Here is a 19,586-nt window from a genome sequence, read left to right as displayed (position 1 = left end):
GCAGATTAGAGAGCTTTTCCCTGTCCCCCCTTAAACCAGGACTGGCCCTCCAGATGTTTTGGCCTACAACTCCCATCAGCCCCAGCCAGCATGGCCAATGGTGAGGGATCATGGGAGTTGTAAGCCAAAACTTCTGAAGGGCCAGAAGTTGCCGACACCTGTATTAAACCATTGAAACCATCATGAAGCAGGAGAGATAATAATATGGCTCAGAGAAAGCACATTTTCTGAGGCCAACATGCACCTAACCCACCCACCCCTTGCTGGATGCTCACTCCTCTCCTAACTCAACTCCCTGTCAACTCTCCTAAGTTTTCCTCATGCAAACCTTCCCGCAACATTTTCGTGGCTTACCCCCTGCTCCTTTGGTGGCTGTTGAAAGATGTCACTGGCTTTCCTGCCTGAGCTTCTTCTAAACCAGGGTCCCTTCCAGTCCCTACTGAGGGAATCCCCATAGTCAATTATTCCTCTTCCTCATAACTCAGACTGCTTGCTTCCCTTCAACCAAATGGCCACCTAGCAATGAAGAATAGGCTTGCACTGACCTCTTTCTCTCCAGGCAGTTTGGCAGGGTTTAAAACCATTCCCCACCCACCCACCCTGAAGACCTAAGGGTAATCCTTCCTGCATTTTTGCTCTAGTCCTCTTTGGTTGGGTGCCCTTCCTATCTGCATAGAGCACAGCTATTTTACCATGGGGCAGAATGATACGTATTAAGTGATGCAGTTAGAGCTGGATCTGAGCTGAAGTCCATAGCCCCCAGCCCCCGTGAATGACCATCCAGAGAGCAGCAGCTGTTGGGATAGTAGCAAACAGGCCCCACGCCAGCTCCTGGGCTGACATGGGCATGTCAGGGCCCACCCGACACTGTTCACCGCAACATTCTTCTTTTTAAAAAACATTCTAGAGTTAGGGGCGGCCGACCGAACATATAATATTGTTACCATTGCTCTTTATTTTTACTTTAAAAATATATTATCCTTTTCTACACCATGATGGTGCTTATTCCCAAGAAACCATGTTTAGTATCGGGACAGCTCGAGCAAACATAATTTTATTCAAGCATTCATGATGGCGCTATTATTTGAGCTTAAATGCAAGCATATTTCTCTTCTTCTTTTATCTGAGTTGGCAAACAGTTTTGTTTTTTGCTCTAACATATTAGGAATGTAGAAATGGTTGCAAGGCATGGAATAGTGGCAAGGGAAGAGGAGAAAATCTAGTTGTGTACTTCACAATTGAAGCAATACAGATGGCCAAGGGTGTCCCCATAATAAGATCATTACATCCAGAGTCTAAAATTACCTATCTGCACCTAATTACCTAGTATGCTTTTGGTCAAACCTTACTACTTTAAAGTTTGAATAACTATGCATCTGGGAGTCAGTGTTATATCAAAATTTCTTAATTTGGATTCAGGTCACATTACCTCAATTCAAAAGTCCATTTGAACACTTTGTAAAAGAACTGATGAGGGAATTTAAAGGGCCTGTTATAGCTAAACATTCAGCTTTGACATTTTGCTATTTGAGATTTTTTTTTTAAAAAAATATCTTTTTAAAGTGCATAATTTAAAGTCCAGAAAATACTTCCTTGGTGAATAAAACAGAAAGGTGTTTTGTGAGGTGTTTCAGGCCACAGAATTATACACTAATACTATTAAAAGAATGTTTCACCTCCTAATATTTGCTCTCTCTCTCTCTCTCTCAAACTTTCCTTTCACTGTCCTGCCTTTAAATATGTTATGAATGCAGAGTACAGAATAGTTTTGCGAACATCATATTTTCCTACTCATGGAGGACATCTACTGGTGAACCAGAATCAAGTTTTTTAAAATTCTTCCCTATAGGAAAAATGGCAGTTTTCTTTTTGTATTAGCTTCTTTAAATTCTTGCCCTAAGCCAAGGTACTGTCTGTTCTAGTACTGAGAAGATGTGTCAGTGATGTACTATAAGTTTTTAATTTTGATGTACTATAGGTTTTTAATACATAAAATAAATCATCCAACCACACCCCTTTGTCCTTCATCTTATTTTTTAATTTGTCACATTTGTATCTTGCCTTTCCTCCAGACTTCAGGGTGGCCTACACAACAAATCTATGAGGAATGTTAGGCTGCAAAATGTCTTGCTCCAGGCCACCCAGTGTGATTCATGGTTGTACAAGGATTTGAACTCTAGTCTATCCAGGACAATTCCAATACTTTACCCCTTAATACTTTACTATGATGAAGGTCTTAAGCAAATGATTTTGCAACTGCTTCCAACTCCAAAACACAGATAATCCCCTCTTAAAAACTATATCCAATCCCAGAGATCTGTATGCACCAAAGTGGGACTCCTGCACGTTCATGCTTTTCAATTAATTTCAAGAGAGGTGGAAGCTTCTCCCTAGAGTAGGTGTGTTGAACCTCTGTCCTGTGGGCCAAATGTTGCCCACCTGGGATTGCCCAGATGGCCACCCCTCCACCCCTTGACTGCCAGTAGTTTGCTTTCCCAGTTTGGGGCAGGTTTCCCCCCACCATTCTAAAAGGTTGAAATGTGGTTCCTAAGGTTTACTTACTAGCAGTAAGAGCACTGAGCTAAAATATACTGGTATTTTGGGCCCACCCCTCTTGCCTGCAGATCTGCCCACCAGTGGAATGTGCCCCCCAATTGTTTCTCCAAAATTGAATGCGGCTCTCAGGCTAAAAGATTTGACACGCTCAAGTGAAGAAGCCACTGTGGCTGGAGAAGCATTCTGTGTGTGTGTCCGCATAGGAATGATGGATTAAGGAGACTTGCAGTGCAATGCTATACATGTACTCAAAAGTAAGTCTGGACTTATTCCCAGGGGCTGTCTATACGCACTGGAAGTCTATGGGTGGCTGCACAGTGGTGCTGCGTTGATTATTCGCCGCTGCAGCAGCCATCATGGGGCTTTCCCACAAAGGTGCAAAGCAAGAAAGTCGGGGACTTACCCGGACTTTTTTCTCCAGAGTTAAACAAGTACGGTTCATCTGCCATCTAGCCTCGCTCCGGAGTCGCAGCAGAGGCATGGCCGGGAGGATAGTGACCCCTGACTAGTCACTGTCTGCCCAGGCTGAGGGCATGGGGCAGGCCCGGCCACCAGAAACCCTGTGCTTTCGCTGCTGCATCAGGATTAGCCACCACCACTCCAATGCAGCAAAAGTTTTGGTTATTACAACAGCAACCCGCCACTGTGCAGGCAGCCCCCCAGTGGGTATAGGATGTAGTGAGTAGGTATAGCACGGAAGTCTTTGTTAATTGAGCCCTGTGGAAAGTCTTTTCCTGTAAGCATTCTTAGAGTTTCAGATAGATGATAGCAATCAATAATAAATTTCCAAGATTTTTAAAAGGCTTCTGTCAATTGAAGTAACAAACATTTTACTTCAACAGAGTGAATTAAAACACAAAAAACATTACTCTAAAGCCAGCAGCAGTAATAAACACACATTTTGAGATGTTTCAAAGGTTTAGTTATTCTGTAACCATTTTTAGGCCTTGCACAATACAAATAGTGATTCTTAACTGCATTGAAAATTAAGTTGTAACCCTACTTAGCCGTGGCACAAGTTTGAATTTTCCACCCAATGAAGATGGACTATAAAAAGTTATAAAGTTTACATTTCAACAGGATATACATACATACACTGAATGTGGCTTTTCTTATTTTGTGATTGCAACACGGGGTGGGTGTTTTTAACCAAAGAGCCATGATATTCAGCTCCTTATAGCTTTGCTCCACCGCGCCCATGTCCTAAACTGAACTTATTAGCACCAGGAATAGACTCTTTTAATATCACCCGCAGTCCAGTGTCATACTCAAATTGCATGGCTTCTGTTAAAGATGAAGTATCAAATGCACCATAGTAAGCTGAGTTTCTGTCCGCACGCATACATTGCTGAGGAAAGGCTGAAATTTGTTCTGCCAATTCAATGGCACGTTGAAGGGCTGAAAGAAAGAAAAGAGGAATACAACTATATTTTAAAAGGGTGTGTATGTGTGGAGAGGTGGGGGAATAGATCAAGAGCAATATCAAATAGAAGTTCCTATGCCCCTAGAGCAGGTTTAGGCAATCTTTGGGGGCCAGGAGCACATTTGGCAATTTGTATTTGAGCTTTATCACACCAGCGTTATACTGTGCAATCACTGCGAATTGCATGCAAAGGACTCAGAAGTTTTCCACCTTATAATCTGCTTTGATTGTGAAGTACTCCCATGCATCCTGCTTTAATTGTGCTTCAAAGCAAAAAGATTCACTCTATTTAGCCCCTGCTTTCCAAGCGTATCTTCCGAGCCACCGCTGGGGCGCAGGAGCAGGATTTTAAAGAAATGCTTACATCTGCGTAAGCTTTAAAGATAAAGACACCAAAATTGGCATATTAATAGATATTAGGGAGAGCTTTAAGCATACCAAATTTGAATTGAATTAGGTCATCTGTTGATTTTTTACATTTCCTGGTATGCAAAGGATCGCTGCCTCCCGGTAGCAAAAACAACAACAATGGCGAAAGCTTAGCACTACGGGGATAATCTGAAGGAAGCAGGTAGGTGGGATGAAGCTTTTTGGCAGTTTTACACCAGTTTTAAAATCTCTTCACTGGCTGCCAATTAGTTTGCGGGTGAAGTATAAAGTGTTGGTTATCACCTTTAATGTCCTACATGGTTTCGGTCCAGGCTACCTGCGGGATCGCCTTCTCCCGTACAATTGTTTTATACTTTGAATGTTTTTAATTTTTGTGAACCGCCCAGAGAGCTCCGGCTATTGGGCGGTATAGAAATGTAATAAATAAATAAATAATAAATAAATCCACCCCGCACACTCAGGTCCTCTGGGAAGAATCTACTTCAGTCAGCCAAAATTAGGCTGACAGGTATTACCTTCTCTTCTGCTGCTCCCAGACTGTGGAATGGCCTGCTGGAGGAGACTCATCAACTTAACAGTCTTTTAGCATTTAAGAAAGCTATAAAGACTGATCTATTCCAGCAGGCCTATCCAGTGGAATTTTAGGATGTTTTAAAAAAGTTTTTAGGATGTTTTAACAATGTATGTTGTGTTTTGATTCGGTTTTGTGTATTTTGCATTTGCTGTTGTTCCCCACCTCGATCAAAATGGAGAGGGGGGTAAGAAATAAATTATTATTATTATTATTATCATCATCATCATCATCATCATCATCTGTACTAGGCACCATCACAACATGGCTGCCAAAGTACAAGGCTGAGGTGGGGGTTGAGCCCCCAACATACTAAACAACTCCTTTCAACCCACAGTTTTCAGCACCAACAGAAAACTATTTCACAGTAAAATGTGTTTTTGTGGGGGGGTTTGTAAGTGGGAGAGGTAGGACACTTCCAAGAAGGTGTCCAGGGCGCACTTGCCCATGCCCTAGAGCAGTGGTTCTCAACCTTCCTAATGCCGCGACCCTTTAATACAGTTCCTCATGTTGTGGTGACCCCCAACCATAAAATTATTTTCGTTCTTCTCTACACGATCCATTGTCATGGGATGGTTTGCTAATGAAAATAAGACATAACAATAGCTTTAATAATACAAAAGATGATACATGACATAGTTCAGTCAATACAATTTCCTAAGACCATCGGAAATATGTGTTTTCCGATGGTCTTAGGCGACCCCTGTGAAAGGGTCATTCGACCCCCAAAGGGGTCCTGACCCACAGGTTGAGAACCGCTGCCCTAGAGTACCCACCTATGCAGAGGTTGCCCGTGTCTTTCTGCATGATCTACCGCTATGCCTTACCTTCACGCAATCAGTAGGAGATAAGGCCAGAGCAGGGCTGGGCAAAGCTGGTAATAGGCCCAGGCCAGATAGGAAATGTAGGCCCCATTTCAAACTGCTCATTAAGTATTTTTAATCAGTTCTAAATACATATGATTTATAAACGATTTATAAAAAAGGTAATGGCAAGCACTTTTATTCAAGATGTATATAAGACATCACTTCTTCGCATTCAGAAATGCTTTACATGCTTTTCTTTGGCAAATTCATCATCAACAACAGAAAAATCAAGCAACTTTGCCCAGGGGGACTTGGAGTAGGACCCCTCAAAATCATAGGCCCATGCCAACTGGCCCCACTGCCCCCCCCCTCTCTGCCCAGCCCTGGTCCAGATACTTTTGATTCTACTTGAGTTAACAAAGAGCTATATACACAGAATTCCCTCTTGAACTCAGTCCCAGTGCTTAACCAAGGCATTAATCATAGTGCTTAACTCCACCGCACTCTCCATGCCAGGGTTCAATTCTAGAGAAAGTGAAGTAAGAGAGTGGCCTGAACAACAATCACAATATCCCCGTAAACAACTGAGATTAGGAAAAACAGGCTTGGGAGTCCGAGAGAGAGCTCCAAGCATGCCAAAGCTCCCACACCTGTCTTAAAGCCCCATCACATCTAGTCAAATGCGCGACTCCAGTCACTTCTTCTGTTGCCGCTCCCACGTCACTTCCTGAAAACAGGAAGTAATTAGCCCCGTTCAGTCCAGTAGGAGAGAGCAGCCACCGGACTTAATGGGGTTTTTTTTGCAGCACAATAATGGCCAGAAGGGGTGGAAGACACCAAGAGGCAGACAACATCATGTGAGTAATTTGCGAGTGCCCAGTAACAAGCGTGCAGTAAAACACTCATCGGATGGAGCTTTTAGAAATTAAACACTGTTCCACTACCCTAACACATTCTTTAGTATAAATCTACGAAATACGAACGCCTCACCTTTGCACCATCTTATCAACAAAGCTTAATATTCTGGTTTTAGAATAATCATTTTCAATGCAACCATCGGAGTAACAATCTAAAAATAAAATTTGATGTGTTCGTCCTAATATTTTTGGGTTCAAAGAACACAATTTTAATGTAAAATATTGAGCAGGGGCATTTAATGAGAAATAGCACCACTCCTTTCTTTGGCCAGAAATATTTTCCAAAAATATTGCACAAATCTCCCAGGTCAAAGAGTGAGAGTGAGAGAGTGATGGTTATAGTAAATAAACATTGATTAATTCAGTAACAACATTACTAAAAACCAACATTGTTATATAAACAAACATCTGGAAAGGGGAAAAAATCCATACTTTAGATTCTACACATAATCACAACTTTGTTTGAATATCCATTTCCACATTGACCCTAGTGTGGCTTTATTTGTAGTTTCAAAACATGCCGATATAGAAATATATACATATGCACCAAGAGCTAAAGGCCAAATTGAATGCAATAGAAGCAGTTCTGTGTTTAAATATGGAAGCACCTCAGCCTTGTAGAACAAACTTCTCCAACCTGCTGCCTTCCAGATGTTTTGGACTTCAACTCCCATCAGCCCCAACCTGATCAAGAATTTTGCGAGTTGTAGTCCAAAACATCTGGAGGGCACCACTTCTAGGGAAGGCTGATATAGAAAGAGCAGGGTCTGATTTTAATCATGACAGCAGTGTGTGGGGCTGATGTCATACTCACCCATTGCTTTCCCATAAACCTCTCCTCAAGAGTTCCGTCACCCAGTAGAAGGTTATTTGCTTTACTGCAACTCAGCTGAGGTGTTTGGGGGCCACCTCCTCTTTCTATACGATTGGGACATTGCCACGTTTAGAAAACACACATGAGATTGTATCTCATGTTACTTAGAGTAGAACCTTCGAAATGAATGGGACCTAAGTTAGACTAAGCTTGGATACAACGCACAGAACTAGCAGCATCTGGTCTACCTTGTCCTGAGGCAGCCAATACAGGCAAGCAGAGGCTAGGGGCTGATCCCGGAACCTGGCTTCCCTCGTAGAAGGGATAGAAGCATTCCTTCATTGCTGCTCCTCAAGGCCATCCCTTCTTTCTGGAAACCTGACCTTGATTCATGAGCCTGCATAATCCTGTCGTGACCAACGTTTATGGGTTTCAGTTCTAGTTTTCTATTTTGAAAATTTACATAGACTTCTTGCCATACAAATAGGAAATAAGAAGTTGAGAAGGAAGTCAAATGAAAGTGTGGGGGAGCTGAATGTTAGGCAAGTGGAAAGAATCAACATCCACAGCCTGGGCATAAACAGATTATTTAAAAAGCCGAAATGGATTTTACTAATTATCTTATGTGTTATCATGCTCTGCAGTTCAAACAAATCCATCTGCTAGTAAGCAAGATGTCAGGCCATCACCCACTGCTTGGTGCCTTTAATTCATGCCATGCATTTATAGGCATGTGCACTAGAATCATGACGCATCTATTTCCTGCCCCAGAGATTTAACTTCAGGGGCGGAGGAACAACCCTGTCATATGCAAACATTTTTTTAAAAGCAATGTCTCCATGGAAATGTTTGAGACAAAAATATGGAGAAAATTGGATTTGCCAGGAAGGGACAAGAGGGTATAACAACTCTCTCTGGAAAGTAGGGACACTTGAAATGCCTGCTTAGGTACAACTTGTACTCCAGCTTTTCCCAAACTGGTGCCCCCTGGGTGTGTTTGACTGATAGCTTCATCCCACGTACCTGTTTCCCTCGGATTATCCCCTACAGCGTTAGCACTTGTTGTTGCTAAATCACACCCTGGGCAGCAGCGCTCCTAAGATCCTTTGCAAAGGGTTTAAGGGGGGAAATGTAAAAAAATCATTAAAAATCAACGGATGACCCAATCCGATTCAAATTTGGTATGCTTAAAGCTCTCTTTAGTATCTATTACTGTGCCCATTTTTATGACTTTACCTTTAAAGCTTACACAGATATAAGCATTTGTTTAATTTTTCTTTAAACATATCAAATCCTGCTCCTGTGCCCCCAGTGGCCGCTCGGAAAACAACAAATGATTCGCTCAGAAACTAGTACCAAAATAGTTCGGGTCTTTTCCCTTTATAGCACAATCAAACACAATGCATGGGAGTATTTCACAGTCAAAGCAGATTATAAGATGGAAAACTTCGGAGTCTTTTGCACGCAATTCACAGTGATTGCACAGTATAACCCTGGTGTGATAAAGCTCTAAAGCTCCCATCATTTCCAGCCAGGCTTTGAGTTCATAAAAGGTGTCTCAGTTTTCAGTACACACAACAACGCAAATGAAGAGGGGTGGTAGAGGGAGAATCACAGCATATTAAATTTCAAAAATAAAGCCCAAACAAACTAATATAGTCCTATGTATGCTTGCATGATGATTGGCAAAGCACGAAGCTTCAGATGTAAACTTCTGTTTTTTCAGCAGCTGTTGCTCTGTTCTCCTGCAGTGATTTGGGAAATGTGTTCCCCAATCCTACACTGAGACTTAATAAAATAGTTGTCCTTAAGCTGTAAGTGCTTCGCAGTGTACTTTTTCCTTTATTACAGACACACAAGTGAGGGGGTGGACATTGAAAGTATGGAAAATCTCGAAGTACAATCTTATTCATGTCTACTCAAAACAAAGTTCTATTGTGTTCAATGTGACTTACTCTCAGGTAAATGTGTATTAGGAATGCAGCCTCCGGATACAATCCTATAACCACTTACCTTGGAGTAAGCCCCGCTGAACTCAACGAGGCATGTGAATTAAGCTACGATTGCACTGTCAAGCCCTTATGCTTGAAAACATACTCTCTTTTCCTAACCAGTGAAAATACAAGATGCATTTGGCCATACATCTCTAATTAACTTTGGTAAGGCTGCTAGGGAAACAGATTGATGGTTGGGGGATGGGGTGGGGTGGGTTGGATCTAGTTTGAGGGAGAGGGGAGACAGTTGGGCATCCCTGGCTCAGAGTAAACAAAACAGGGCTTCATTCATGTTTGTTTCAAAGATACTTCTCCTGATGCCAACTAAAACAGACATATTTTTAAAGAAGGATTCCGGATATCAGAATGCACAGAGTACATGGACAGCATGTCTGAGGAGACGTTAGTCACTTCTTGGACTTGTAGAATGGCGGCAGCTTCAGCAGGGATTGAATAACTTACTGTGTTATAAATGATCTCCCTCATCCCCTCCCCCCCACCATGATCAAAATAACCTAATTTTAAAAACGCGCATGCACAGAGAGCCTTAAAACAAAACATAACAAAATAGAAACATCTTGAATCTGTAACTTTTTGTTATGGATAGTTGGCTCTGGGCTTATTTCCTAGTTTTAAAATTCTGTGATAATGCAAACACCCCACCAACAATTTCTAAAGCCTATTTTACACTCAGATATGAAGTACATGCCGTCATCATTTTGTTAACAGGTCTGTATACAACCCTTCCCTGACCGATGTCTGGAGGTTTCCTGTAGAAGGAAAAAGGAAGACTCTCTGACCCAGGCCTCACCTCATTCTGAACTGGCCCAGAAACTGGCTTTACGGGGTAGTAGCAGCTGCCTTAATTCAATTTAAGCAGTCACCCCAGCCTAAACTGAATCAAGGCAGCTGCTACTACCCTATAAAGCCAGTTCCCCTACCAATTCAGAATGAGGTGACGCCTGGCTCAGAGGGTCTTCCTTTTTCCTTCTACAGGAAACCTCCAGAGATTGGTCAGAGAATAGTTGTATACATTTACCTGACAGGGGTAATTCCCCCTCAGTGGTCAAAGGTTAACAGCAGGAATGTGTTTTCATGAAGGGCCACACCTTTGTTATTGGAAGAAATGTATTACCATGTTGTCAAATTCTCACTCTAAATTAAACAGAATCAAGGTCCTGCCTTCTAAATGGAATGAAATCTATAAAGAACTGCCAACTGTAGGGATAAAAAAGGCCTGAAGTTCACATTGGCTTCCTTGCCTATAGTCATAGAATCATAGAATAGCAGAGTTGGAAGGGGCCTACAAGGCCATCGAGTCCAACCCCCTGCTCAATGCAGGAATCCACCCTAAAGCATCCCTGACAGATGGTTGCCCAGCTGCCTCTTGAATGCCTCTAGTGTGGGAGAGCCCACAACCTCCTTAGGTAACTGATTCCATTGTCGTACTGCTCTAACAGTCAGGCAGTTTTTCCTGATGTCCAGCTGGAATCTGGCTTCCTTTAACTTGAGCCCATTGTTCCGTGTCCTGCACTCTGGGAGGATCAAGAAGAGATCCTGGTCCTCCTCTGTGTGACAACCTTTTAAGTATCTGAAGAGTGCTATCATGTCTCTCCTCAATCTTCTCTTCTCCAGACTAAACATGCCCAATTCTTTCAGTCTCTCTTCATAGGGCTTTGTTTCCAGACCGCTGATCATCCTGGTTGCCCTCCTCTGAACACGCTCCAGCTTGTCTGCGTCCTTCTTGAATTGTGGAGGCCAGAACTGGACGCAATACTGTAGATGAGGCCTAACAAGGGCCAAACAGAGAGGAACCAGTACCTCACGTGATTTGGAAGCTATACTTCTATTAATGCAGCCCAAAATAGCATTTGCCTTTCTTGCAGCCATATCACACTGTTGGCTCATATTCAGCTTGCGTGCCTAGCCAGTAAGAACTGGCTAGGCACGTGAACGAGGAAGATTTTGTAAGGTGAAAGAGTTGGGATCCCTTCCCCCCCCACACACACTTTCTTTTTCAGGCCACTGAAATTGTATAAGCAAGCAAATATTTTTCATCAGCTAGTCATTTGTGTAGACTTATTTAGAAGCTTTGGAATGCCATCCTGAACATTATTTTATTTTAGCAAATGTGAATGTCACTTTTCATCGTCTCAGGTGACACTAAAAAGCACCTTTCTTTGAGCCTCTCAGATGCTATTGGTGTGAATATGGACTTTGTTCCACTCAAACATTCTTTTGCCCTGTTACTTAACAACAGGGTTTCACAAGACTGCAGTCCTGAATCCTATTGTACACACTTAATTCCACGGAGTCCAATAAAACTGAAAGACATGGGACTACTGCAGGCTTGTAATGGGGATTTTGTCCAAGTCTATCCTGCCTGATTGTGTATTTACCAGGTTTCACACACACAAAAACAACTGTTTGCAAGGCAGCTGTTAATGATTTTGCACATGTAACACTGACCTTGGCCATTGGGAACGATTCGATTGGCCAGTCCAAACTCATATGCTTCTTGTGCATTAACAGCCCGCCCAGTGAGAATGAGATCCAGGGCTCGCGAAAGACCTATTAGCTTCGGTAATCTTACAGTGCCGCCATCTATCAGTGGAACACCTAAGATGACAAAGAGAGTAAAAGGCAAATAGCTATATTGCAAACAGGAATTTTAATGCTGCTGAAGCCACATACATACTTCTGTAGAAATGATGAAGATATGGTAGGTGAGCATGGATAATTCTCACCTCCTTACTGTGTGTTTGACAAATGGTCAACAAATAATGAATGAAATGTGCCCAAGTAGACTGCCATTTCCAATTTTGAAAATCCAACATGTATAAGAAATAGATATTATTAATACAATAGATAACAATCCTGACATGTTTTGAGCAAACAACGCTTCATCAGAGGACAAATGATGAGTGATTAAACAGGTTACAATAGAAACAGGCAATTCCAGATTCCTATTTGGATGAAAAATGTTGCACTTTGACCTTTTGATTCTCCCAGTATTTTAAAAGTCTATAAATTAATTTGAACTTGCTGTTTTAAATTTGTATTTTAAATTTGTATTGCTGCTGTTTTTATCTTGGTTGTGCTTTTATATTGTATTTTATATTATGGTTTTATACTGTTGTTTTGTGCTTGAATTGTCTTGGTTTTGTGAACCACCCAGAGAGCTTCGGCTGTTGGGCGGTATAGAAATACAATAAATAAATAAATAAATAAATAAACACAATGGGTATCAGTGCATCTTGTCTCCTGCACCTGTTGGATTTCCATCTTTCCTTTTTCTATGCTGCTGCCTTTTGGGTGTGTTTTGGTTTAATTAGCTGATTTTAGCCCCTAAAACAAATTAGTGTAGTTAGCAAGGGAAACACTGAAGTCAGAATTTAAAGTTATTTTATTTTGAAGAAAAAATGGTTTTGCTTTCTCCAGAACCACACTGGCCTTACTGAGTACTATATACTGTTTAAATTACCTGTGCAGTTCTGACTTTCATATAAGTCTAGCACAGCTTATCAGCATAACAGTTTTCTTTTTGAAATTTTGTACTTTTCCATTCTCTTCCATTCTGTTTTCAGCCAGGGCTGCAAGCCTTAAAGCAAAAGCGTAAGGTGCACTTCTCTGCATGTTCAGCCACAAAAAAACTCCTACAATTCCCATCATGCCCCAGCCAGCCCTTGATCTACTAAAGCTTCTATTCAAAACAAAACACAGATCTTAAGACACAAATCACATAAAACATACCAAAGCGCCTGCAGAACACTCCGAAAACAGCACTTTCTTCCACAACACGTAGGTCAGCCAAGAGAGACAGCTCAAGTCCACCAGCCACTGCATATCCACTCACCGCAGCAATTACTGGCTTAGAAAACTTCATTCGGGAAGGACCCTGTCACATTCAGAATATATGGTGGTGCATATTGATGTAAAGAACACACAATTAGGGAAAGAACCCCATTGTCTTACAATTTATGGTGAAATGTGGCATATAGTTAAAATAACTAGATCTGTGTACATACTTCTGCATACTTCCACTTCCCCAAGCAGTGAAAATCCCAGGGGCGGCGCAAACAGGGTCTGATCTCCTTAGGAGGAGAGCATGCGCTGGAGGCTTACAGTTCAATCCTATTTGTGTCTACTCAGAAGAAGGTACCACAGACTTCAATGGGGCTTAGTCTCAGGTAAATGGGTATAGGATTGCAGACTTTTGTAATATTTTCTGTATTTACAAATATGCAAGTATCTCCACATGAGATCTTCAAAGAGACCATGAGCCCCTAAGGTGCTTTAACCAACTTTCTCTCTCTCTGATTCAAGACTGCCAAATGGTGTATATCCAGTAGGCATGTGCTCTGCTCCGATTAGAACTGGAGAATCAGAAGCGAATTGGCCTGCTCCACCTTGCCCAGAGGCGGAGTAGAAGCGGACTGTGGACCCCTAGAAGCAAGGCGAAGAGAAGCACCCATTTTTGGAGCGATCCTCTTTCCGCGGACCGATCCGATCGCCATTTTGAAACATTTCACCCATTGGATTTCATTGCGGAAAAGAAAAGGGGATAACTGTGTTGTTTTTGAAGCTATCTTTCTGAAACTTCTTGTGCTTAGAGAGTCATGGCTGGGGGTCATTTTGAGCCTACTCTCAGCTCTCTGCGTGGTGCGGTTCACTTGCTAGACTTTTTTAAAAAGTAGGGTAAAGGCGGGAAAAAGATTACCTTTTTGATTGCTGAGGGGCAGAGTCAACTCCCAGTCATGATCACATGATCCCAAAGTTGGATGAGGGGATAGGCAAAATGGGTAACTTGGGATTCTGGGAAACTTCTCTTTCTACTCTGAACGGAGTTTTCCCAGTGTTTTTTTTAAAACAGTAGCTCCACCAAATGCACAAACACAACCTTCACCCTTCCCGGTGCCTGTTTACACTTCCCTGTGCCTGTTTGCATTCTCTTTCCCTCCTTATTGTTTACTACAACTTTATTAGATTGTAAGCCTATGCGGCAGGGTCTTGCTATTTACTGTGTTATCTGTACAGCACCATGTACATCGATGGTGCTATATAAATAAATAATAATAATAATAACCTGAAATCATACTAACAGATAGGAAACACACAGCAGTGCTACCCACCCTAACTTTGGGGAACAACTGAATACATGTGGTGCAAGGGGATGAGCTCCCCTAGGGCATGTGGACGTGCCCTCACTCTCCTGTACTCGGAGGGCCATCAGAGCCCTCCAAAGAGTAACCCAGTGAAGCAATGCCTATCATGAGTTGAAGTGAGCGTTTGCTTCTTAAAGACTTGTACCTAGACAGGACCAGTCAAATTGGCAGATGCTTCCCCCTTTGGGCACGTCCACCCCCCGCCTTACTGGTAAAAGACAGATATAGCCTTTTTAAAAAAGTTCTTCTTGTTGTTTATTCAGCAACACTGCTGCTTTTAATTCCACCCCTCCTTTGTTTATTTATTTATTTATTTATTCCATTTTATATGCATTACTGGCTTATCCTTGGCTCACTTCCTTATGCCCCCAGAAATGTCTGCTGCCTTCCCTCCCTCCTCCCCTGCCCGTCTCGCAGGGATGGTTTGTGTCTGGCTTTGACTCAGGGGAGAAGTCCTTCCTGCACTCAATTAGACTTTTGGAAGTTCCAAATCCATTTTTCAAGTGCGGAAGAAGATTCATATTTAGTAGGGGTGTGCACGGACCCCCCGCTCCGCTTCACTTGCAGATCCGCGATTTTCGGAGCGGACCACTTCGCCCCGCCCCCGCTCCACCCATTTCTGCTCCACTCCGCTCGGAGCTCCGGATCCGGATCGGAGCTCCGTTTTTCCCCCCCATAGGGTTGCATTGAAAGCTAAAAAAGTAAACAACTTTTTTTCTGTTCAAGTTAGAAACCTCACGTTTGGCACCATGACACCTCATGGGGGTATACACACGCACGCCAAGACTCAAGGCAATCCCATCATCCCCTGATTTTTGGGGAATTTTTGAAAATCAGGCACCCCATTCACACCCCTTTCAATAGCTCCGTCAATTTGCACGTTAGAAACCTCAAACTCGGCACCATGATAGCTTATCCACGTGTCCACACGGTTGCCAAGTTTCAAGGCAATCCCATCATCCCCTGATTTTGGGGGAATTTTTGAAAATCGGGCACCCCATTCACACCCCTTTCCATAGCTCCGTCAATTTGCACGTTAAAAACCTCAAACTTATCCAGGGATACATACGCACGCCAAGACTCAAGGCAGTCCCATCATCCCCTGTTTTTTGGCAGGGCTTAAACCTGCAGACCTCTCAATGGGGCCATTTCAAAGGAAATCCCAACATACCATGAATTGGGGAGTAGAGATCAACCTATATGTTCTTCCACACTTGAAAAATGGATTTGGAACTTGAGCACAGGAAGGACTTCTCCCCTGAGTCAAAGCCAGACACACACAACATCCCTGCAAGGCGGGCAGGGGAGGAGAGAGGGAAGGCAGGCAGGCAGGCAGCAGACATTTCTGGGGGCATAAGGAAGTGAGCCAAGGATAAGCCAGTAATGCATATAAAATGGAATAAATAAATAAATAAACAAAAGGAGGGGTGGAATTAAAAGCAGCAGTGTTGCTGAATAAACAACAAGAAGAACTTTAAAAAAAAGGCTATATCTGTCTTTTACCAGTAATAGGGGGACGTGCCCGGGGGAGAGGGAAGCAGCTGCCAGTTCAGCTCAAGAAAGCCATTGCTTCACCAAGAGCTCTGAGAAGTAAACGCTCACTTCAACTCATAATAGGCATTACTCCACCACTAAGAAGTAAACGCTCACTTCAACTCATGATAGGCATTGCTCCACCGGGTTACTCTCTTTGGAAGGCTCTGATGGCCTTCCAGTACAGGAGAGAGTGGGGGCACGTCCACAATGAGATGCCCTAGGGGAGCTCATCCCCTTGCACCACATCTTTTCAGTTGTTCCCCAAAGTTAGGGTGGGTAGCAGTGCTGTGTTTCTCTCTCTTATTATTGGCTTAGTATATGATTTCAGGTTGTGTTTGTGCATTTGGTGGGGCTACTGTGTTAAAAAACACTGGGAAAAGTCCGTTCAGATTAAGAAAGAGAAGTTTCCCAGAATCCTAAGTTACCCGTTTTGCCTATGCCCTCCTCCAACTTTGAGATCATCATGACCGGGAGCTGACTCTGCCCCTCAGCCCTTTGAAAAAGGTATTTTTCCCGCCAATTTTTCCAAAAATTCTAGCGCGCGACCCGCACCACGCAGAGAGCTGAGAGTAGTCTCAAAATGACCCCCATCCACGACTCTCTGTGCACAAGAATTTTCAGAACGATAGCTTAAAAATCAACCCAGTTATCCCTGATTCTTTTCCTCAATGCAATCCTATGGGTGAAAACCGCTGTTTGACCCGCACTGTCCGTTTGTTTACCCGATTTTTAAAAAATTCTAGCACGCGACCCACACAACGCAGAGAGGTGAGAGTAGTCTCAAAATGACCCCCATCCACGACTCTCTGAGCACAAGAATTTTCAGAACGATAGCTTCAAAAACAACCTAGTTATCCATGATTATTTGCCGCAATGCAATCCTATGGCGAAATGTTTTCAAGATGGCGATCGGAGCGCTCCGCCTGAACTAGGAGCTCCGAAAAATGGTCGCTTCTCTTCGCCTTGCTTCTAGGGGTCCGCGGCCCGCTTCTACTCCGCCTCTGGGTAAGGCGGAGCAGGCCAATCCGCTACTGCTTCTCCGCTCCTAATTGGAGCGGAGCACATGCCTAATATTTAGGTTGATCTCTACTCCCCAATTCATGGCATCTTGGGATTTCCTTTGAAATGGCCCCATTGAGCTGTCTGCAGGTTTAAGCTCCGCCAAAAATCAGGGGATCATGGGATTGCCTTGTACCTTGGCATGATTGTGGGTCTAGATGGCATCTGTGAGTGTGGCCACTTCCCTTTTTTTTATCTGTCCAAATGTCAGAGAACAGTCCACGTCTGCAAATGGGGTGCCCGATTTTCATAAACTCCCCAAAAATCAGGGGATGATGGGACTGCCTTGAGTCTTGGCGTGCATGTGTATTCCTGGATAAGCTATCATGGTGGTGAGTTTGAGATTTCTAACGTGCAAATTGACGGAGCTATCGAAAGGGGTGTGAATGGGGTGCCCGATTTTCATAAATTCCCCAAAAATCAGGGGATGATGGGACTGCCTTGAGTCTTGGCGTGCATGTGTATCCCTGGATAAGCTATCATGGTGGTGAGTTTGAGGTTTCTAACGTGCACATTGACGGAGTTATCGAAAGGGGTATGAATGGGGTGCCCGATTTTCATAAATTCCCCCAAAATCTGGGGATGATGGGATTGCCTTGAGTCTTGGCGTGCGTGTGTATACATCCATGAGGTGTCATGGTACCAAACTTGAGGTTTCTAACTTTAACAGAAAAAAAGTTGTATACTTTTTTAGTTTAATGCAAGCCTATGGGGGGGGGGGGAACGGAGCTCCGATCCGGATCCGGAGCTGCGGAGCGGAACGGACATAGGCGGAGCGGGGGCGGAGTGAAGCGGCCTGATCCGCAAATCATGGATCTGGAAGAGAAGCGGAGCGGGGGGTCCGTGCACACCCCTAATATCCAGGTGTATATTCTCTTTATATCTAGAGATCAATCTACTTCTATTTCTAGACCATGTCAATTTCACACGTGTTCATTCATAAATGCCGTCCGACCCTTTACCACATTAATGTGCCATTAAAAAAAATACATGGAAATTCATATAAAATACCTATTTAAATACAAATTTTTGAATGTATTTTTGCCAAAAATACATATTTCCAGAATTATTTCTATCTAAAATGTATACATTATGCTTAAGAACCTCATTTTAAAACACATTTGGTAAAAATTTTGAGCCAAGAACAGGATCACAAATTTTTAATAAGTGTGAAAGCCATTGGATAATTATGTTCTGATCCACACATTAGTCTGATAGGTACAGATCAGGTTCATTCACATTGGAATTAGCAGAGATGGAATTCCTCAAGCATCCCTACTTAAATCAGCTTTCCCCTTATCTCAAGAGAGAGGCTCTGAAAAGGGGGAAGACATGCTCTTTGAATGAAGGAACAGTTCATCTTATCCCAGGAATTTGTTTTCAGTGCAACAACTGAACTCACAACCCTTCCACACAAAAATCCATTCCTGGTTTTCCCCCCAAAGCTTTCTTTGTATCAGCCATCTAATTGGGAGGGAAAGTTGTTGATACTGTTGAACTATTTTTTATTTATATATACATATGAACATTTTATATTCCACCCTTCTGATGTTTAGGCACCATTAGGATGACTAACAACAGTTTAAAGCAACCATAAAATACAATACAACTTAAAAATACAATGTAATGAAAACAAGGACCGGTGCAACAGATAAGACAGAGAATGTATCCAACACCTGCCTAAGCAAAATGGATGAAACACTGTAGGAGTGGGGGTGAACTGAAGAAGAGAGTTCCACAATTTAGGTGCAGCCGCAGAAAACGTTCTTTTTCTTGTCCTCATCTACTGAACTTCCACCATATTTGTGATGTAGAGAAGGGCATCTCCATCAGATCTTAGGGTATGGGCAGGCCAGTATAGTATCCTGGACCCGAGCCATTTAGGCTTTCATAGATCATAGCAAAAGCAGAGGGAGAAAAGCATTCAATGAAGTGAAAAGAAGGGAGAAACGAATTCTCAGGATGCTGAACTTTTTATTATAGATTATAAAGCCCAACGCATTTCAGCCTGTACCTTTTCAAAGTCTTCTTCGGGGAGTTGTAGGAAGATCAGAGAAGGACAACCAGAGAAAGACAATTTACTGATAAGAAGATCTTTGCACACATCTTCCCCCTGAAGAAGGCCTTGAAAAGGTACAGGCTGAAATGCGTCGGGCTTTACAATCTATAATAAAAAGTTCAGCAACCTGAGAATTCGTTTCTCCCTTCTTTTCACTTCATAGATCATCACCAATGCTCTGAATTATTTGCAGGCACAAATTGGTATCTCATGTAGCTCTTGCAAGACAGGTGTTATATGATCCCATAAACAACCAACTAGCAGCCATCTCACTGTGCATTCTGGACCCACTGTAA

The 19,586-nt window shown here is 42.7% G+C and overlaps 1 protein-coding gene across 3 annotated transcripts in view; it reads right to left on the bottom strand.

Annotated features, from left to right (window-relative positions):
* Window positions 1-3,232: 3,232 nt before the first annotated feature.
* LOC134401059 (enoyl-CoA hydratase EchA19-like) overlaps window positions 3,233-19,586 on the bottom strand; it is a 37,757-nt gene continuing 21,403 nt past the window's right edge. For all 3 annotated transcript variants that reach the window (XM_063129768.1, XM_063129766.1, XM_063129767.1), the window contains 3 exons: window positions 13,225-13,369; window positions 11,941-12,090; window positions 3,233-3,954 (listed from right to left, as the gene is read on the bottom strand). In XM_063129768.1, the coding sequence (XP_062985838.1) occupies window positions 3,731-3,954; window positions 11,941-12,090; window positions 13,225-13,369 (519 nt within the window). In that variant the 3' untranslated portion in view covers window positions 3,233-3,730. The remainder of the gene's footprint in view (window positions 3,955-11,940; window positions 12,091-13,224; window positions 13,370-19,586) is intronic.

The sequence above is a fragment of the Elgaria multicarinata genome, chromosome 7 (assembly GCF_023053635.1).
Source record: "Elgaria multicarinata webbii isolate HBS135686 ecotype San Diego chromosome 7, rElgMul1.1.pri, whole genome shotgun sequence".
NCBI lineage: Eukaryota > Metazoa > Chordata > Lepidosauria > Squamata > Anguidae > Elgaria > Elgaria multicarinata.
Note: the sequence above shows the minus strand (reverse complement) of the source record. Positions and strands in the feature narration are given on the sequence as shown.